The sequence below is a fragment of the Typopeltis vanoorti genome, chromosome 16, assembly GCF_054136105.1.
Source record: "Typopeltis vanoorti isolate ZY-2024b chromosome 16, IOZ_Tvanoo_1.0, whole genome shotgun sequence".
NCBI classification, from domain to species: Eukaryota; Metazoa; Arthropoda; class Arachnida; order Uropygi; family Thelyphonidae; genus Typopeltis; species Typopeltis vanoorti.
This window is the reverse complement of record NC_143564.1, coordinates 104,389,458-104,412,521: the sequence shown is the minus strand read 5'-3', so window position 1 is coordinate 104,412,521 and position 23,064 is coordinate 104,389,458. Positions and strand designations below refer to the sequence as shown.

General features: G+C 34.7%; 2 protein-coding genes across 4 annotated transcripts in view; one reads left to right on the top strand and one right to left on the bottom strand.

The window, feature by feature from the left end:
* COX5A (Cytochrome c oxidase subunit 5A) overlaps positions 1-20,521 on the bottom strand; it is a 45,300-nt gene extending 24,779 nt beyond the window's left edge. The window contains exons 1-3 of the mRNA XM_090406376.1: positions 20,346-20,521; positions 13,659-13,897; positions 3,685-3,839 (exon numbers count right to left, since the gene is read on the bottom strand). Of these exons, the coding sequence (XP_090262502.1) occupies positions 3,690-3,839; positions 13,659-13,897; positions 20,346-20,427 (471 nt within the window). The 5' untranslated portion in view covers positions 20,428-20,521 and the 3' untranslated portion in view covers positions 3,685-3,689. The remainder of the gene's footprint in view (positions 1-3,684; positions 3,840-13,658; positions 13,898-20,345) is intronic.
* Positions 20,522-20,777: 256 nt separating this feature from the next.
* LOC150098232 (solute carrier family 12 member 2-like) overlaps positions 20,778-23,064 on the top strand; it is a 571,711-nt gene continuing 569,424 nt past the window's right edge. For all 3 annotated transcript variants that reach the window (XM_090406235.1, XM_090406234.1, XM_090406233.1), the window contains exon 1: positions 20,778-21,249. In XM_090406235.1, coding sequence (XP_090262361.1) covers positions 20,830-21,249 — 420 coding nt within the window. In that variant the 5' untranslated portion in view covers positions 20,778-20,829. The remainder of the gene's footprint in view (positions 21,250-23,064) is intronic.

The following is a 23,064-nucleotide window of genomic DNA, read 5'->3' as shown; positions in this document are numbered from 1 at the left end:
AGGCAGTTAAAGACAGCAAAGCAGAAGGCTTGGGAATCCTTTGGAGAAAGATTAGACTCATCCTATGCAAATGCAAACAAAGTATTCTGGCAGACCATTTGCCGCTTTCGAGGGAGGAAATCGTGCACAGCAAGGGCAATTAAGGCCTCTGGTGGTGCACTTTTAACAACCAAGAAGGATATCCTCCACAGATGGAGGGAATACTTTGAGAGCCTTCTTAACCCGGGTGGCCCAGCAGTTGTGGACATCCAAGAGGTGCAGATCGGGGGAATGACTAGTCTCACAGCAGAAGAGGTCCATTTAGCAATAAAATCACTAAAATCAGGCAAGGCTGCTGGCGATGATGAAATTCGGCCCGAAATGCTAAAAGCCTTAAATCGAGACAGTGTTCTTTCTCTGGCTGACTCGAGTGTGTCAGGCTGCTTGGATATATGGGCAAGCACCAAAGCAATGGCAGACAGACATAATAATTCCAGTCTTTAAGAAGGGAGACCAGAAGGATTGCAGTAACTATCGTGGCATCTCTCTGCTCAGCCTGCCTGGGAAAGTGTATGCTAAGTGCTTGTAAAGACAGTGCAGGAGCATAGTTGAGTCAAAGTTCCAGGAAGAACAATGTGGCTTTCGTCCTGGTAGAAGCACAACTGACCAAATCTTCACTGTAAGGCAAGTCTTTGAGAAATCTTGGGAATATGCCAAGAATGTCTACACATTTTGTAGACTTGGAGAAGGCATATGACCGGGTTCCTCGGGATAAGCTTTGGCAAGTAGTACAGGAGTATGGAGTGGATGACCAACTATTAGCTGCCATCAAGTCCCTGTATGAATGCACAGAGTTTTGTGTTAGGGTAAACAGCACAAAGTTTGAACCTTTCACAGTCTCCATTGGCCTCCGCCAAGGGTGTGTTCTGTCACCCCTCCTTTTCATAATATTTATGGACTGGATTGATAGGCACAGCCGAGGCAGTGAGTGTGTCAGAATTGGAAGATGTAGCATTGGACGTCTGCTTTTTGCAGATGACCTAGTTCTGCTTAGCTCTTCCACAGATGACCTCCAGCAGACCCTGGATAGGTTTGTAGCTGTTTGTGCAGACGCAGATGAAGATCAGTGTGGCCAAAACTGAAACATTTGTGGTCTCAAGACAACCATCCCAGTGCACTCTAAATGTACATGGAGTCCCAATGAGGCAGGTGGAGAAGCTTAAATACCTTGGGTCCATATTCACGAATGATGGAAAATGGGACGTAGAGCTAGATACTCGAATTGGCTTAGCAAGCTCAATATTGCGGGAGCTTGGCCGTTCGGTAGTATTGAAGCGGGAGTTAAGCCAGAAGGCAAAGCTTGCTGTCTTCAATACAGTCTATGTCCCCATCCTCACCTATAGTCATGAGAGTTGGGTAATGACCGAAAGAATGCGGACACGAATCCAAGCGGCTGAAATGAGGTTCCTTCAAGGAGTTGTGGGGCTGACAAGACTCGACAGAGTCAGAAGCTCTGCAATTCGGGAAACCCTCAATACTCAACCGCTGCTTCTCCGTGTTGCGAGATCACAGTTACGTTGGTACGGACACCTGGTCAGAATGCTACAAGAGAGGCTCCCTCGGCAGGCCCTCTTTGCCAAGCCAGAGGGTGGGAGGCCACGCGGAAGGCCAAGGACTCACTGGATAGATTATATCCAAAACCTTGGGTGGACACATTTGGGAATTCCACCAGAACACCTGAGCTTGGTGGCAGAAGATCGTGACCATTGGAAGTTCCTCTTGCAGCTATTGTCCCCACAACCCAATTAGGAAAGGTGGGCCTTGAAGATGTATGTATGTATGTAATGTTTTGATATATGGATATACTAAATGCATTAAAAGATGCAACAAAGAAATTGTAGTTTCCTTTATTTCCAAAAGGATGCCTAGACTGAAATGATGGGAAAAAAAAAAACTTGGAGGGAATTTTTTTTTTTTTCATAAAAGAAAGTCATCAATCAAAGCAATGCTCAATGCTGGTATACATATTCCAGCACGTATTATGTAAAATATGCACACGCACAGAGAGAGAGAGAACCCAGAATCCCAAAGCAGGTGACCACCCATATATTTGTCTGTAAATGCAAATAAGAAATCAAAAAAAGGTACACATAATGAGCATTAAAATTGCAGTAAAAAAAAAACAAAAATTAAAATGAGACAATTGTCTCATTTTAATTTTTGTTTTTTTTTTACTATTTTTTTTTTAAATCCCTCTGAAATTATAAAAATTCTGTGAATCTGCTGAATAAAAATGGTAATCATATATAATAGGTAGGATGCCAAGAAAAATTATCAAAATTGTTATTAAAATATAAAATTATGCATCTTAAATTTAATTTTTAATCTGATTTAACATGAAGTGACTCTATACAAAAATATTAAAAGAATTAGATAATTACTCAAATTTAACTTATTCTCATTTAGCATTAATAAATTATCACAAGGCCAGCCTAGCTGGCCAAGTGGTTAGCTATCTGCTCTCCAGCCAAGAAGATGAAGGTTTGAATCCTGCCTTGGCATGGATGTTTATTTTGTGATTGAAATCCACCTTCATACATACAAGTGAATAAACACTCTCCCAAGATGAAGTGGGTTACCATGGGAGAAGTAGACCCAACCCTCCTGCAATTGGAGGACCTTTACTCCAGCAGTGGGAGAAAAGTTACAGGCTGGAAAGAAAAAAAAAATCACAAAAATTCTTTTAACAGCCTAGTTAAATTGTATAAATTACTTTTGTGTATACAATCACAATACCTCAAAGACTGCAACCTGTTAGCAATAACAAGAAATAAGACAAGAAAAAAAAAAAAATGGTGAATTCAGTTTAACATTTTGTAAGTTTATGTTAACTACGCTACCGGTCAAGACGTCTGTAGACATCAAGGTTATCATGGATGCAAAGTGCATATTAAAATTACAATGCCATTGATATTACATTGAAATATATGATGGATACGAAGTATATGAGGATGCGTATTTTATCCATAATGGCCGGTTAGGTGGTTAATAACTATACCAGCTCTGGGTGTTTACACATCCATCAAAACACAGATGCAAACATTCTACTGAAATTGAAATAACTTTCATATACCACTGAAATAAAATTGACAAAAAGCACAAAATATGTGATACATGTCATCTAGATCGGTGGGTAAAGTTAAAATAAACCATAATAATTCATCAAAATAACTTCCAAACTTAAACATTATGAAACGTTTTATAAATCAAAATTTTGAATGAACTCTAAGTGGAATATAAATAAAACTGTAAAAAAAAGAAATACAAAAATATATAAAATTGATAAAAAAAATAATCCTTAGTACACCCATGGTACAAAATGTATTATAGGTTTGGATATAATACCGTTGGTGGGTGGAAACAACATTAAGAAACATGAAATTACTATATTTCTTCAAAGTATATATCAGTAGCTACTGATACCTTTAATTTTTATTCATTCTTTTCAAAATTGAAGCATTTCTTCTGAAAGGAAAATGATACATTCTATTCTACAAAAATAAAAATATTCCCACTAACCAAAAGAAATGCTTATCTTGGAAACAGATGAATTACAGATTCATGACATTAATCAAAAGTCAATATTAATGAGTTCTTATTGTATTTTAAACATATAGAGGAAAAAAAAAAATGTGCTTTTCATACCACAGCTAATCAATTTCATAAACGCTTGATAAGTGAAGTTCAGGTTTATCATATCCCAATTCTTCAGGAGTATCTATCCCAAGTTCTGTTAATGTAGGATGAATTTCTTGAAGTATATATGGATAAATTTCTTTTACACGATTTCCACATTTAAACTAAAAATAAATAATCCAGTGAAGCATTAATTATACATTTATAATACATAAATAAAATTTATAAAGAAAATGCTTTATTTAATAAGCTTTCTAAATGTGTGAGATAGACTGAGTGGTTTAGTCATAAGTAAAGCGCGTATATTTCCTTGAATTATATATTGTTGGTATGGTACCTATGCATAACAGAACAATGGTGACCATGACATCTTTGCTGGGCAATCTAAATTTCTTGATTTCGTCCAGTGTAAAATTTGTGAGATGTACTCATCGTGAAATTTTAAAGATTTGTGGAAGGAGAGCAAAACTGCTGAGTAATAATGACTGTAATAAATGTTTTGAAAGTGAATGCACAGAGAACAAATTATGTGATAGTAGAGTAGAGAGTATAGATAGTAGACTGGAAAATGTAAATATTGGTGATAATATTGAAAGTGTGGTGGCAGAAGTTCAAGAGAACACAGAAGATCTGAATAAATAAATAAACAGCACGCTGGCATGTAGTTCTTCACAGGATAAAGCGTGACACTGAAAGGCTGCAGAAACAGCAACAGATCAGTTGAACTGAGAACAAAAAGGTGTCCAAAGCCAAAAAGAAAATTTTAAGAATGAGAGAAAAAGTAAATAGATAATTTTTTATGGTGAATCTATGATAAGAGGAGTACTTCATGAAAACAATACCAATTCTTGTTTCCCTGGTGTGAAAATTAATATCAGTATTGCTGTTAGAATGCAGAAAGGGAAAGTGAAAAGAATTGATCAAGTCAATATGGTGTGACACTAAGGCCAATAGGACAAAATATAAAACTCTTTCTTTTAGAGAAACTTGTGCCATAGTATATGAATTATTTACATGAAAACACAAGTCAAAAGTAATATTTATTTGAAAAAAGGCCATATATTGTGGTCTGAAACTTACAGACCATCTTTGGTGGCAATGACAGTTGATTATAAGATAGAATGCAAACAATGGATTTATTTGAAATGGAATGAGCCACATGATGTTATATTTCAGCAGCATTATGAAAACGGTTAATCATAACTTTAAAAAAAAAAAATAATAATTTATAGTGTCATACTCAGGGGCATGCCAGCAATATCTGCAATGTATGTGAAGCACACAGACGCCATGATAGTAAAGGCGCCAAAGATTTCAGGCAAGGAGGAAATACTTTTAAAAAAATATTATTCGTTAATTATATCAAAATAAATTACATTTTTAAATTTTAATTATATTTTATAGATTTGTCTTAAACAAATTATTTATAATCACTTATTTGTTATTATTCCTTAAGATTTTATTTTATTCTGATCCTAGTTCTAACAAGTAGTTTAGCGTAACCAAGTAAAAACTTGAACTTGCATGAGTTTACTGTTTACAGGATGACGCGCGTTTGAATTTGTTTAATCTTGTTCACACTCGCATTCGCTCTAAAACATATATAATAAAATCTGCTGCAGTTTTTAACTTTATTTTATATTCTGCTGTTATCAGCAGAATATAGGCAGCAACATCTTGCAATGTACCTGAATCGTCATGAGAAAAATTTAAATCACTTGAACGATTACAAAAAATGGACAGAATTAATTACATTCTTAAAAAATAAAACTTGTATTGATCATTTGCAACAAACAGTTTTAGATAATGAAAGGAAACGTTGATATGAAGTTATAAAAATAATAATTTTTGTATTACAGTTTTAGGCAAACAAAATCTAGCTCTTCCTGGTAAAAGTAATAAACTTTACGATCGCAACAATGGCAATTTTTTAAAATGCATTGAGATGTTAGAAAAGTTTGATCCTTTTATATCGGAACACACGCAATGTGTAACTAATGATCCCGACTTTAAAAATATGCCCTATTTAGGAAATAAAATTCAAAATGAAATACTCACTTTATTGACATCAAATATTAAAAATAATGTTTTTATAAAGTGTTTTTTTTATTGGGAAGGGGTATAGGGGCACCGACTAGTTTTGCACACAGGTGCTGGACACTACTGGTGCGTCCCTGGTCATACTCTACAGATTATCTGATAGATACAGCATCTTGTTAGTTTCTTCAGACCTAATGCCTTCTTAAAATGCCATCTGTGGTTTAAAAAAAATAAAAATAATGATGTGTTATTCTAATCAGACTTTCCCATATATAGGCAGTCATTCCAATTCAAGTTTGGGCAGTGAAGCAAGGTTTTAGCCTTGCTTCACTGCCCAAACTCTCCTTAAATAAACATTCAAATTTGTATCAACAGCGATGTAATAGGCATGTTTCAGACTAAGGAATATTGTGGTCTGTGTCTATTCAGTGTTCAGCCAATCCAGATTTATCATATTTCCTGTGGTAAATATATGATTGATGTTCTTGTATTCTGTTTTCTATCGAGCATCCAGTTTGTCCAAAGTAGGATAGATGGCATTCACAAGGAACTTAGATTACACTCGGGAGAGACATTGGTGAGCGTTTATCTTTTGAAGAGAGGAAAACGAGCCGAGAGTTTATTGATAGGTATAAAAGTATCCACTAGATCATTTTTCTTGTTGTAATTAAAAAAACAATCTTGTAATCAACTGTCAGAATTCTGGAAATCGGTTCTGAAATGCCTGGGATTGAAACTCTACGTACTGTTACCTTATTGTTTAGGTTAGGTTAGAGAAACATAAATGTTGCTGGAAATATAACATCACACAGCTCATTCTGTTTCAAATAAATCCATTGTTTACATTCTACCTTGTAATCAACTGTCACTGCCACCAAAGATGGTCTAAGTTTCAGACCTCTTGTGCCACAGTTATATGAAATATATGGCCTTCTAATCAAGTAACTATTATCTTTGCCTTGTGTTTCCATGTAAATAATTCATAAAGCTATGGCACAAATTTCTCTAAAAAAAGAATTAATATCCTTTCAATGTGATGTGGAAACACAGTGAAGTTCAAAGATGAGCAATTAAAGTAGTATCAGGATTCTGGAATGTTGCTTATGATAAGCAGAGATAAGTAGAAAAGTGGTGATATGATGGATATTTAAGTCAGTGAGGGAATTTTAAAAGATTAATAATGAGGGGATTATAAAAGAGCGGAATGGGAAATCACTCCTACAAGTTGTGTAAATGTGGAGAGAAGAGGGGTATAAAGAGTAGATTTTACATGAAGAAGCAGGTGAGTGAAATGCATTGCCTAAATGTGTTGCAAATGCTGGCAACTGGACCTTAAACTGATTCAAATCCTAGCATTTGCAGCACATTCAGGCAATGATAGATATATTGTTTATAAAATGAGTCCTTACAATGAGTGACTCCAATGAAGGCTGTTGTAAATAATGAGAAGTGATTATAAACTATTTTATTATTTTGATTGTGGCCAATTTAATATGGTTTGAATAGCGTGGTGTTAAAACACAGCATTTTAGAAGGTGAAAATGAAAAACATGCAATATTGGTAGATAACAAAGCACCTGAATATGTTAATGATCTAATATTAATGTAATATATAAATAATTTATCTTCTCATAAATATTACACATGTTAACATACAATTTAAACTCATCTCTTAAAGGCAGATTTACTAATTAAAATTACTTATACTATTAATGGCAATGTGAAATTAATGGATCTATAAGTTTACTTCAAACAGCTGATCTGACTTGGTCTACAGGAGACCAATATTGATGACAGAACAGGAAGGATTGGTGGGTACCATACACACAAAGCAAATAAAACAAGAACATGAAAAAGTATACAACTACTAACAATAATGAGACAAAGAAGAGAACTAGAACAGTATGAAATTATCAAAATGATAACCTGGTATTAATGCTTAAATTTCAGAATGCTAGGTTAATTAAATTAGTCATTCACCTAAATTAATGCCACTTAATATATACATATTTTGTTCATAGTGACGAAATACGTGCAGCTTTTTTAATATATACCTCAGTCATGCATGCACATGCACAAAAGTCCCAAGACCTATGAAACAATGTTGTATGTGTTGGTGTTTTGTACATTAAAATCAAAAATAACCTGAAAACTTGAGAAATCAGTCAACTTTGTAATTAGTTGCTACCAATTTGAAAGAGCAAGGAAACAAGTGAGGAACAGCCATCCTACTTTAGTCAGCACAAAAAAGGAGCCAGAGAGATTGGCATAGCTAGTGTGAAATTGTTTTCTAATTGGATAAAGATCTAATGTTCTTGTTTACACTAGCTGTGCAAATCTCTTTTCTCCTCTTTCTGACTAAAGCAAGCTAGCTATTCATTATTTATATCCCATTACACCATGTAACTATAGGTGACAAATTATAAAGCTGTCTGATTGCCTAAGTCTTCAGGTAAGTGAGATTAATTTAAGCTAATGTAACACTGTTAAATTTAAACATTGATTCTGGAATGGATGCTTAGCAGTTGATTATCATGAAGTTCATTAAAAAATATACACCTAGAGATAATTAACTAAATTTACTTAGCTAATTAAATTATTAAGCCAATATTTTGCCTTGGTCACCATGGCATATTCATGTGCATGATGAAATATACTAAGTATATGCATGCAGGCACACCAACAGGAAAGCAAACACACGGTGAGGGTAATATGAAGGATCCTACAGTCTTAACTGACACCTTCTATGGCTCACCATATTTCTGGTAATGTGATGCAGCTGAATTTGTTCAAGTTTGGAGAATGTAGTAGTGTTGTGGTAGATTCCAGAAATAGCTTCTCTGATTTACATTTGTTTCTGTATAAAAGGGAGATCTCCCCACTGGATCCAATGATTCATATACATGGCATGGACTACCACTCTGAAATAACTGCAATGTTAATATCCATCTAGAAGACCATAAACACTATGCTCCCTATTATACAGAAACATTTAAATCATAGAAAGTTTGTATGTGAATATACTTCATGTGTAAACTGTTTGCTTACACCTGGGTAAAGGAGGTAAAACAAGAATATAAATTCTTGTCAAGTATATATTTACTCAGCAGTAAAGCTTTCTACTACTATCTCTGATTTCATTTAATGACTTCTGCATTGATTTAATCTTGGTGACATTCTTTGTCAAGGCTTTGATTTATTAGCAACATTGATTAGCTATTTTGTATTGCATGTGATAATGAAGCTGAAGAGTTAATCTTATAGCTAACTAAATGGTAAGCCTTTATTCCAATAGCTTGTATCTGATCAATTTAATCTCTTAAAAAATTAATGCAAATTCTTTGAATAAGTGATAAATTGTGTTTCTTTAACAGGTCATTTCTGGTTGTTTGGACTACCTGTTAAAGAAACACAATTTTACAGATGAACTATTGAGTCAAACAACTAATTAGTAAATAATTATAACCAACAACTCAAAATGAGCCAATCTGCTAAGAATTCTGCTCCAAAATTTAGGTTTCAAACAGGCAATCATACCTATTTAAGATACTTGTGTAGCTCATTGATAAAAATTGGTCAGGAAAACTCCAACACGGTGGATTCAGTTTCAGATGAAAAATAATCCACCAATGCCTAAACACAAAAACATGACCTATCCACAAGATAAACACATCAGCAAAAAGAAAAAAAATTAAACCTACCCCTTTAACAGATGAAATTCCTATAGAAGACAAGGATAATAATCCCAAAGAAAGAATGCCAACAAATCATACTCTGCAATAAAAGAAACTAGTCAAAGGGCTCATCAACCATAAAAGATCACAAAATCTCTCTCTCTCAAAAAAAAAAAAAAAAAAAAAAAAAAAAAAAAAAAAAAAAAAAACCTAGATAAAGGCATTAAATTCCAACCTAGGGGAGTCTCAGATTACCAAATCTTAACCAACTCCTTGACAATCAGATGCTGTCATACCATGCATTTACTCTTAGCACTTAAAAAATTTTAGGCATCACTGATTTAAGAAAATATGGCTTCACTCCTATAAAGATAAGTAGGTATATATATATCATGGCAGTTTGTAATCTCATAATCACTCCTGAATACCTATGAAAGAGGACATGGACAGGCCAATGTTAGATGCCAGAAATTTGGACACACTCAAAATTTGTGCAAAGTAGAATATAGATATGAAGTATGGTGAGAACTACCTGACCAACACCAATAAAAAATCAAAGACCACACATGCAAAGCATATAAACTGTAGCAGATCTCACCTTGCTAACTTCAGAAGATGCAGTTTCAATCTAAGCAATGTATAGAAACCTAACTGCTCCAAAATCACTACTGATTTTGGAGCAGTATCGGAATGCCACTGGAACAAATAAGGTCCTGGAATTACAGGAATTTGTCATCTGCTAAGGGTCCTAAAATAATCCTGATTAATAAGATGCACTTCTGACCAGCCAGCAACCCAAAAACTTATTTTTGGGTTGCTGGCTGGAAATGACAGAAATGACAGACTGGATGCAAGAGGTGCAGAAACTATCATATATGTTAAACACTACCTCATGCACAATAAAATAGTTGCCCCAAAGCTAGAAATAAGAATTGAAGTTCAGACCAATAATGCAGGAAAACTCGAAATCTATGCAGCCTACAACTCACCAAGCACACCACTACCAGCTACAGACCTCAACACCATATTAGGCACCAAAGAATGTCATCATAGCAGGCAACCTAAACATCATGCCTGGAATAATAAAATCAGCAAACCATAACAATCAATAGGCATACTAACTCCAACACACCATATTAGGCACCAAAGAATGTCATCATAGCAGGCAACCTAAACATCATGCCTGGAATAATAAAATCAGCAAACCATAACAATCAATAGGCATGCTAACTCCAACACATCAGTAACAGCCCCAGCAGAAGCCACAGATCCTGGATATTGCCATTCTGCAAAATATCAGCTATAGACAGTAAACAGGCTCACTTCTGACTCCAATCCAGTCAATACTCACTAGGCTTTCAGATCCGATCTGCCCCCCCACTCCATTCTACTATACTATACTCAGCTATCAGCTAACGCCTTTTTATTCCCGTATACGGGAGTAGGCGAGGCCATTTAGCCCTATCTAACTTTTGGAAACTGAGTGGGCAGTTCAATCTCCACTGGTACCCAATCAGAGACAGATGGCCCAAGGCTATCACTAATTAAGCGGTACGCAGTGAAGAGAGATGGCTCAAATGTGCCGCCATCTCGTGGTCTCTAACCCTAACACAATATATTTAATGTCTGAAATAATGTGGGTTCTACGGTCGATTTTCTTGAGTTTACAGGACGAAAAACCCGAGTTTCCGGGAGGAAAAACCTGCTTGCCCGTGCCAGAGATCGACTAACTATGGGAGAAAATTCCCTACTGGTATTCCTAAATACATTGGACCTATACTAATCATCAGGAGAAAGGAAGATATCAATAAAGCAATAGCTAATCTCACAAGCCAATCAATGCTGCCTTAGCAGCAGTCACCATGACAACTCACATCAAGTCAAATCAATTCCCTGAGAACAATATGCAGTTAATCAAAGAAAAGAATAAAGCCTGGAAAAGATATCACAGACACTGGTTCCCCAATATCAAAAAATCCTCAGCAACACCACCAACCTGGTCTCAGAGGCATTCATGAACTACAGAAATCAACAGTGGGAAAGAAAGCTCACTTCCCTTAAACTGGAAGATCACTCAAATACGAAAGATTTTTAAAATGTTATGCATCAACCAAAAACCATTTTTCCCAATTCAAGGTGAACAGGAGAGTGTATATTCAGATGCTGACAAAGCAAAAGTTCTTGGAAACACCTTAGCAAAAAAACAATGCAGTCTAATTTACTAAAACAGATCTCGATCGATTTTGTCCATGAGATCCACCAGTATGTCTGAATTACATTAAGCCAGTCTATTCACTACTCTAGCAGAAGTAACCAACAACAGAAAAGCACCAGGCTCTGATGGAATCACCAAAATTAATTTATAACCATGCATAACCCTCATGCATCTAGTCATCATTGTTAACACAATACTAAGATTATGTTATCCCCCCCCCCCAGAAAATCACCGACATCATCCTGAATTACAAAACTGAAAAGCACCACAATTCCCTCAAAACTGAAATTTCTGAAGCTATTATGGAGGATTCCTCCTAGTCTTGGGGCAGAATGGCAAGCCTGTGCTTTGTCTGCTGAAGTGCAGAGATGATGCTTGGGACATGGTCAGTTTTAGCATGCTGCTGCATAGATCCGAAGCTTGGCATGGTGGTGATGGGTATTGTTTAGATTGGGTTTGGCACCGTGTTTCAAGTAGTCAACAGATATTTAATAGATTTTGATTATTGAGCTACATGAGAGAAAGTGAGTTTTTTGCAGTACAGTTATTTTAAGCATTATCAAGCATAAGATCAGATCTGACATAGAATCCTCCTAAAAAAAAGCTACCATCTATATGGTAGCTTTCTTTTTAGGAGGATTCTATTTTTTCTATTTTAGGAGGTGGGCATGGATGTTTGTGATTGTCTGTGAAAATACTAGTGGTGGTGATTGGCAGTAGATGATGAAGGTAGTTGCGGTTGGTGGAGACCAGAGAGTTGTAGAGTAGGTGCCCTCCCTCGATGAGTCTTTGGACTCCCTGGAGGTGTTATGTAATAATAATAATATATTCTATGTTCAGTCAGCCACAACTAAGTGACCATTTTTCACTCTACACTTTTCTCTTCCAATGCCATTACAACTGAGCTATGAAGATTCATCCTCCTATATAAAAATGAGTGTTTTTTTTTTTTAAGGTGAATTTCACCCACTAAAGGTTATAAACCTACTAATACTATGGGTGGATAGGCTAACTGGCAGATAATCAAAAAAAAAAACCTGCTTTAAAGGTCATCCATGGAACTTTTTTAGAGCATTCCAGGCCTTATATGAGCAGAGTGACAATTTCTTGTCTCAAATCAATTTGTCATTATTCAAGAAGCCGTACAACACTAAAAATTCCAATTCACTAGATAGTCCTCATCTCATTGAAGAATTGTATGGAGATCATAGTTTAATGTATTAGTCATAGAATTAATATTTTTAAGCTTGAAATTTCTGAGCACTTACAGTGCTCCCAATATTCCAAGGATTGTTTTAGGTAGCAACCAAAACACATAGTCTTGTTTGTTCTTCCACAAAAACTTCTCACATTGCCACTCCTTGTAACATGTCCCTTCACAGCAAGTTAAATTTTTCATCTCATGATATTCAACTCTAGCCTTTCCTGGTAGATTATATCCATGGTCTCCTCAACCTTCAAAAAACTTGGTCCTTTTTCCACTCAAGATGTAACTTCTCACCTGTACAACACTGACACTCTAAATCCTAAGTCTGCTAGACTAAAATAAAATAGTCGTTTCAAACTAAGCACAGTACACCAAAAGCACTAAAAATTTTTGGTACCATTCAAAACAATAAGACAATCAGATGAACTGACGATTCTTTAAAATATCCACTGCTATTTCACAAGTGATCTGTTATCACTTATTACCTGTTCTATAGCGATTTCTGTGGCTGCTGTTTCAATGAAAATTGATGTTCTCCATTTTACGTACCTATAAAAAAAAAGAAGTTTGAGTGATAGCTGGTCGATATCTTTCCAATATCAAACCAGCTACTCCTCTGGAGTCCACTCAGTGGAGGGGCCAAGTAATAATATCTGATAAGAATCCAAACTCATTTAATAGAGAGAATTCAAATCCATATTGCATTTCTGACTTCTGCTAATTCCAGTATACTTTGGAAAATAGAGTAATACAGCAGGAAAGAAATAAGGTGTAAATATTATTTTTGCAGTTAGTTATTAGAATTTATTAACCAACTATTTCTTTCTTATTATAACTTAATATTTACCTTCACAGCTTCCAAAAACCTAACTGCTAAAGCATAATCATTGATTCTCCGACACGCTTTTAAAGCAGAAATAATAATGCTAGGTTCAGGTACAACATCCATTCCTTGCAAATCATTCATTGCTTTACGAATATCCCAACCATCAATATCTTTGCGATTAAAGTAGGCTTCATATCGTGCGTCAAATTCTTCATCCGTTTCAGTACTATGTTGGGACATAAATCTGGTTGTCACAATTCCTAAAAGAAAACATAATAAAGAAGTAAATATTTATTACTTTTTTATTCATTATGATGATGATTATTAGTCTTTTACATCAGCTTTCCATTATATACAAGTTAATTAACTTCTAAATCAAAATCTAGATAACTGAATGTGATGAACCATGCTCAAGCAAGTCATTAAAAGAAACAATTATGCACAATTTCATAATTAAAAAACTTAACTTAGCATGTGATATTGAAATATGGCATATTATGGTACATGGTAAATATGGCATATTGAACTACACAGGTTACAATTTGTAATAAACAGAATACTAATAACCATAAAAACATAAGCTGTAGAGCTTATGTCACAGCTAATCAATTATCCACCTAGTTGATGTAGCAAAATTCATACCAGTAATCATTGATTTGGACACTTTCTAAGTATTGCAGAGAGGCAGACTGCCATCATTATTTAAAATGAAGTGAGAGCAATATATTGATAGCAAGAATGTATATATATTCGTTTCCCTTATGGACTGAATGTAGCATTTATTTTTAAGCTTCAAAGTATGTGCTAGCAAAATAGGAAAGTGTACAGAGGGAAAAAATGGACAACAACCTTCAGTAGCACAAGTTTTGAGGACAACTTTTGGGATATCGCAGCGATTATTTAAGTATGACGGTTGCTTAAGATCTCTTGCTGATGGTAACATAGCTGAAATATGAAGTACAGTAGAATGATTTTACTTGGTTATCTATGTAGAGAGATGTAGAAAAGTGTGATATAGAGGTCAGCTTTGTCTTTTGATAATGTTGCAGGGGGAACCATCAAGGTACAGAAAGGAAGCAGGACTAGTAAAAGTTATAATCTGGTGAGAGATCAGAAGGCACAACTGCCATCTGAAAATGGGACAAATTTTACATCTGCTTTTCTCCCTCAGGGTATTTCTTGGTTTTAATACTTGGGATGTGGACTGTTTCCAGCAATTATGATATGCATCATTTTTATTATGGACTGGCCTGAAATTTATTGGAGAACCTAGGATTAGGGAAATTTGGGGTCAGAAGTTCATAGTTTTGCAATACATCCAGAGCATGTTTCATGGTCAGGAAACAAAACAGCCCATCCAGGAAAACAATGTCTGTTTTAGTGACAGACATGACATGAAGCTGAGAATGACTGAGGGAAACAAGGAAGAAGAAATCTGCAACAAATCTATCTCAACTGTTTCACGGAGAGGTTATGTTAAGTATAGATGGAGTCAGAAGGTCTGATTGCAGGTGATTGCTATAGAGCTTTCATAGATATCTTTAAAAAGGGAAATAAAACTGAATGAGAATTATAGGAATTTCCCTACTAGGTATGTGTTATACACAAGATTTAAGCAAACATACTTGAGAAGAGACTAAGAATAATTGTGGAAGAGAAACTTAGGGGGAAAAACAAGCTAAGTTCAGGCTGAATAAGTGTTGTCATGATCAGATTTTCACTTAATGACAAATAATTCAGAAATCATGAGAATATAACAAGGTTTGTACTCCAGATTTACAGATCAGGAAAAAGTATATAAGGTGACAAGAGAAAAGTTTTTTTTTTTTTTTTTTTTATACAGTTATATGAGATAAGTGAAATAGTATATAGAGCAATAGAGCTTATATTTAAACTATAAGCAAGCAATGAAAAATGAAGACAGTACAGGATTGCAGAATGAGGGTGCACACCAATTTCTCTGCTTTCATCTGTATGGATTACATTACAAACGAAAGTGGAATTAAATCTGATATCACAATAAGAATTTAAAAATTAATATATAAAGTTCTTTATTCTTATGCATCTTCCTTATATATTCTTTATGCAAATTCTTCAACAGAATGCTAAAGATGTAGCACAAAAGATTGCAGTTTTTAACATAAGAATTTAATTTATACAAATGTGTTTGGAGACTTAACAATTAACACTGATGCTAAACATATATTGGAACATAAGATTTATTTGCATAATAAATGCCTTAAGTGTCAAAGGTAATTTTTATAATGAAAATAAAAATGATACTGCATCTACAGTTCGCCCACCGATTAGAGATCCCTCGACACTTCTGCGCATGTCAGAAAAAGGAGAATCCATTCCGATAATAGGGTAATCAATCTCTTCCTGGATGAGTTTGTTTATTATTACAGGTCAGAAAATTTAGCTTTTCTTTTACGAACATTGCTGTTTTTAAAGTGCAACTATTTTGCTTGTATAACAGTTGGAAAAATGTATGTAGAGTATTAACAAAATTAAAAAAAGGTATAGCATAAAACAAAAATTTAACTAAGTTTATTTTTAAGAAAGTTTTCTATAAAATAAAAATAATTATACAGAAAAACAGAAATTTTTTCAAATGAACTTAGATATTCTAAACTTACAGTTGAGAGAAATGAGACACTTTAATGTCCTAAACCGATTAATTATTTATGACTTGTTGTGACTCTTTTAACAAACCAATGCAAAAAAAAAATACCATTATCAAATCCTTTTAATCTTCAGAGGCATCTGAATCGGTGTCCGCATCGCCATTACTTTCACTTAAACTGATCACCAAAGGTTCACATAATTCCGTCTCTGTTACAACACATTTTCCAATGAGGTGACATGAGAGCAATATTTTACCCAGTTTTGAACTGTAATACTTTCAATCGCCTGTTCTGAAAGCTTAAAAAGTTTCAACATGTCAATATCCCCAGTAATGTAGCGATGGAGAATGAAACTTTTCACTTCTGCCCAAACATACTCAATAGCATTAATATCGCAATATGGTGGTAGCCTCAAAGCTAGAAATCCGTGCTCTTTGAGAATCGTGTCGAATTTAAATAGTTTAGTTTAGTTGTGGACGAGTTTCTTTTCACCAAATTAAGCAATTCAATTTTTCGCATATCTGGGGAATGAGAAATGTTATTTGCAGAGAGCCAATCCATAAGAACTTGCTTATTATTAGACCAATTTGGAACTTTGTTTAATCGAATAGAGTGATATGAAGCATTATCAATTATAACAACAGCATTTTTAGGAAGGTTTGGAATTAGTTTTTCTTCTGCCCACTTTTCGAAGATCGTAGAATTCATTTGCCCATGGTAATCTCCAGTAGTTGAATTGGCTTTGTATAGCAAGTTTGAATTCGGTAAAAAAACCATTTCTCCACCCGCACACAAAATTATTATGCGCCGCGAGGCATTTCCGGTTTGTAGCACTCCACATTCTTCTTTAGACTGCCAACATTTTCCATAAGTTAAATTACTATCAATCCAAGTTTCATCTAGATACACAATCAGTCTTTTCTCCTCCCTGAAACGTCTTATTGCTCTCAAATACCGCGTTCTAGATAAACAATGTCACTTCGCTCCATGATAAGTTTCCTTTTATTCTAGGATTTTTAAAACAAAATCCGATTTCATGAAGCATTTTCCCTAAAGTTTCTCTTTTCCAAGGAAAATTAATTTTTTCTTTAAGCACAGGAATCAATTTCGGAAGAGTTGCACTCTTTTCTCGACCATGTAAAATTCGTGAATAGTGCTTCTTATAACGTCTACATCAAAATCATTCAAAGCTACGGTTTCTATGGTATTCTTTCTCTGGCGCTTTTCTTTTTTTAAGAGATTTAAATTTTGGCTTACCTTCACCTTTTGATTCCCTACAAATTCTTTTAACAGTTGACCCTGATACGCCTGCAATTGCACTTGCACGTTTTATGACTTGAGAAAGGGGAACGAGGAGACGGCCTTCTGATGATTCTATTTCACAGAATGTCAGCACATTATTCAATATTCTTTTGCAAGAGCTACTGAAACAAGTTTAACAACAGAACTGGATCCATCATACAAATTAATAAAAAAAAATGACAACAAAAATCAAGCTACTATATGCTAGTACAGTGAGAGACAAGAAAGCACGTGATTTTGCATTGACGACTAATTCGTACATCATTTCTTTCTCCCCTTCAGCATGAGTCGACTATTCTTGGCAAAATGCCAAGGAGAGAGACCTACAAACAGTGGGCATACTATACTATGAACAAGAACTCCCTAACTGTTGCATCAGTATAATATACAATCCACTGTTGTGATATCATAAATGCTGTATATAACTACATACATATAAACTGAATAATATACAAAAGAGGCATATAAAAGTGCATTTAAAATTAGGTTGCAACAATATTAGATGAGGTAACAGATGCATGATCAGAACACACAAAAGATAATGTGGTTGCTCTGTACAGACAAGATGGTTCATGAAGCAGTATTACTTTGATATGCAAGTACATAGTCCTAATTTAAAGTTTCATGACACTAATGACAGTTTCACAAAACATGATGCTGAAAGATCATCTTTTGTGAAACAATTGATGACAATTGTTTCAATTTTGACAATGGATTAAAGATGGGCTAAAAAGAATGGAAAAAAATTGTGAGAATGATACTTGGCAAAATGGTATAAACTGACTGGGTTATATAATAACTTCAAATGATCAGATAATGGTTTATAGGGTGTATAGCTACAGTGAATAAACCTGATAATATGAGCATTCAATGATTTTTCAATTATAATTTTGATTAAAAAAAAAAGTCACCATTGTTAGCTGGGAGGCATGGTATCTACTTATAAGTAGCCAGCTTATGGAGCCCTATGCCATGTTGGAATAATAACTGTGCCATCAGTGCACAGTTATTATTCCAACTGCACATGAAGTCAGACTGATTGTGGGTGGTCCCTTTTGTCATATACACAGTTCATCATACCAAGCCTTAAATCATCGAAATTCTCTGCAGACACCACACTCTCAGGCAATGCATTCCAGTCATTCACAATTCTCCATGCAAAAAAAACCTGCTTCGTGCTCCCTTACTCACACTCTCCTCATACAGCCTTCAGGAATGACCTGTCTTCTGATCTCCCCATCTCGCACCATTTTATGAAAAACCTCTTTAACATTAATCCTATAACAACCCCCTCCCCGATCATATCACTCTTCTTACTCCTGTTCACTAGATTCAGAAAATTGCATATACTCAACCTTTCTTCATACTGCACATGTCAGAGAAGAAACTACCTTAGTCAATCACACCTGGACTCTTTCCAATATCTCTTCATCAGTTTGAAACTAATGTGACTAAATCTGTGCACAGTAGTCCATATGTAGCCTTATCAAAGCCTTATACAATGGAACCAGATTCACCTTACTCCTACAAATCAATATTCTCTGCATCATTGCGAGAATTCGTTGTCGTCCTCTAAATTTTAGATCCTTATCCACCATCACACCACTCTTATTTCCTCCGCCTTCCACGATATATCTCACGAACAGTAAATTCTATGTCCTTGTTATCCAAATTTTAAAACCTCACATTTCACAACATTAACTGATATTTCCACTCAAGTGCCCATACACACGGTATATTCAAGTCTTTTTGTAAGGCCACAACATCTGCACTACTCCTCATGATTCTTCTCAACTTGCTTCATCTGCAAACAACTGAATATCTCCATTCAAATCTTCCCCAATATCATTAACATACAGGTTAAACAGCAATGATCCTAAAACAGATCCCTGAGGGGTACCACTAGGACTTTCCTCTTCCAGGATATTGTTCTCCCATACACAACCTGCCTGACATCTATCAGATAGCCATTCTCTAATCCAATGCACCAGTGAAATCTTTCATTAAATAAGCTTCCAAACCACAAGTTCATGATGAGTGTTTCACTTATCATGCCAGACATAAAGGTATCGCAAAAAGGCGATGCCTTTCTTTTTATGTACAGTTATGATGTCTGGAATTTGCACGTGTGAATTGTATGGATTTCTTAAAACATAGTGTTGTAAGCAAAAATAAGCTAATCGTATTTTGTTTGTCTTTTATGTACAGTTATGATGTCTGGAATTTGCTAATAAAAGAAGTGGTTTCTGTAGAATCAGTTCACATGCTGATTATGCACGCGTGAATTGTATAGATTTCTTAAATAGTGTTGTGTTGTAAGCAAAAATAAGCTAATCATATTTTGTTTGTCTTTAATGCTTTATCTTTAGCTATGAAGACCTAATGATATCAGTATGAACAAGTTGAAAAACAAGTAATTTTGCCAGTCACTCCAAATGAAGAGAAAACAAAAATTACATGTCTACTTGAAAAAGTCATTATGATTTAATCCGACAAGTCTTACTTTATGTAGTTATTTCAAAACCTAATGCAAAATTTTAATGGAATTCATAAATTACAATAGTTACATCTTCATAGATGCTTAGGAGTAATTTATTTAATCCAGCTTTACTATGTCTGTAAATGATCAACAGATAACGAAATACTTATTACGATAATAATGTCAGTATAGTAAAGAACAAGATAATTCTTAAACGGATTGTTACTATATGCTAGATGCAATTAACACTACTTTCTTTATTTCTAATATCCAAGATCTGAAATTCTGATTGTAGCTTACCTGGTAAGCGTTTGTTAATATTTTGATTAACTGCAACATATTTCATTTGCTGAAATACCGATCTCGCAATACATCTAAACATTATATACAATTTTCGATAGCAATTATACCGGTCCCAAATTTAAGCCGCTAACCTGCCCTTTTCAAGGTCTGAAAAATAGTAAGTTGTGACGCAATCCCATAATTCTTAGAAATGATAAGACCGTACTCAAACATACAGATATAGCATTTAAAGTTCGGAAATGCAAATTAAAAAAATTTACTATTTTAGTTGAGATAAATACAAGTATTATTACACCCTCTTTTAATGTTTCCAAAAATTTGTCTCATTTATAAAAAAATTTCATATTTAACACTACGCTGCCACCTATGTGTGTTCCAGTGCACTCTCGTCTGCAGGATTTTATGCGACGAAACATAAATACACTACCGGTAAGACGAGCGTGTATGTGACAATTTGTACTACATAAAGGCGGCAAACGAGATGGAAGCTGGGGAACTAAGGGAACATGAACGTTCGCCTAAACGTGGAGAATGGATTGAAATGGGAAAAAAACTTTCGAAAGGTGAACCAAAGCATTCACGATTCCAGGTAGCTAAAGTTGATTTTTCTAATGATGTTACATCTCCGAAATCCAAATATGCGCGTGATGCTGACAGTGTTGAGAGTCAACCGCTAACTGATGAAAACCAAGCTTCAATCGGATCATCTAAATGCCAATCACCAACTCAACATTCGGGAAGCTATGATACTCACAATGCCAGAAGTTTACGTCATTATACCAGAGAAGCGCTTCCCCGTCTGGATTATTATAGAAATGTTATGTCCGTCCATGGCCAGCTTAACAGACCAACACTGGATGAACTTCACAACGCTACTCTCACAATGTCGCAAGACCACAAGGTTTGTTTTATGTGTATATTTTAAAATTAGTCCTCTGAAGTCATTTATTCACTTGAGTTATTTAGCACCTGGTAACCCGCAGCTTATGCTTAGCCTATTTGAATTTGTTCATTCTGTGTGCGTAAATACATCGGACTTAATAATACATGTAATTAACGTATTAAATAATTAGGATGGGTATACTCATGCTATATCAGCAGTAAAAACCTGCTATTTTATAGACATATATATATATATTTGTGCTATACCAGCAGTACCTACTATTTTATAGATGTGTGTATGTCTATATATACACGAACACACAAAATTGCTACCTTAAGTGTGCGCGTCTGCTTACTCGTCATTATAACGTGAACCCTTTATGAGATGCCTAATGACTGGGCATGATGCTTTGATATTTATCAAGGCATCATGAATTAAATGTATAATTCTATATTATATCATATGAAAATCTCTTAAAGAACAACCTGGAGTTTGCTTCCTTTTAATATTTTTCTTTCTGTCCATCTAAAAAAAAAAAAAAAAAGTGCATGTTACAATACTACTTGTACAGTACGTATTGTATGTCATGTATTACTCACATTTAGATAGTGAAACCCAGACAGTGGTGGTTTGGACTTCCGTTTTGGAAGATTGTTATTACTTAAATTTTTAGAAAATGTCTACTTAATTCAGTTTTTAATTTAAGTTTCTATTTATTTCGAAGTTTTTATTTATATTCTAATTTAAAAAATAAATATCTTTTGTTCTTAGAATTTTTATCTAATTCTTTAGATATAGGAATAAAATAAGAATAAAAGATTTTTTTTTTTATTTACCTTTTTGAATCCCTACTCCAAGGATAATTTTAACCCCTCTTTTGGACGGTTAGAAACCTATAGCACATTAGTGTAGGTGGAGGGAAAGGATTTTTTATTTTCTGTAGTTCGGTAACTACGCCGTTCTAAACACCAAACATGGAACTTTTTTTGCCACTTCAGGTCTCCAATAAACGGGAAGGTAGTCGCAAAAGTGGGCAGTAAAATTAATTTCCTATCTAAATACAATCACAAAACCCATACTATGGCGGTATTCCGAATCCTCAGCCTTTTGGTTGGAGAGCGGGGGGGGGGGGGTAACCACCTTAGGTGCTGTTGTAACTAAGCATCGCCATGAACTTTTTATAAATAGCACCGAGTGAAATAAGTTTAAAATTAATCTTTAAAATCGAATGCTTAATTTATTTTAACTTTATAAGTTTATACTTAATGTATATTAAATTGCACTTGATTAAACTATTGAAGCAAACTGGATTTTTTATTAACTTTAAAAGCATAATGACCCAACCTTTCCATAAAAAAAGGGATTGTATAACGGCCGTGTCAATTAAGAATGTGATGTCAGTATACTGTGACTGTATATTGCGGGATGAAAAACCAGTCTTCTGAGGAAAGATTTTAAAGCTGTTAAATTTATTTAAACATTGCTGCCTTTATTTTATACCTAGTGTTTTATGTAAGAATGAGGAGCTACTTCCATCAACTTTTGCGTTTCGAACTGCCTACCCCATATTTTCTCCAATGAGTACAACTTGCTGCTGTTCAAGAAGCACATCAATTGATTCCTGCTTTACTCCTCAATCACTTACCCGCACACGGTATGATAGAGGTTTTGCGACTTCTCGTTTGCTGGATCGACATAAAAATGTGCTCTAATTAAACTGTATTTAATGAAAGTGGATTTTTTGAAAAATTAAAGTGTAAAAATGTATTCTTCTTCTTCAGCTTGACCCGCTTAAGCGGGGTTGCTGTTTCTGATGCGTCTCCTCCACATCCT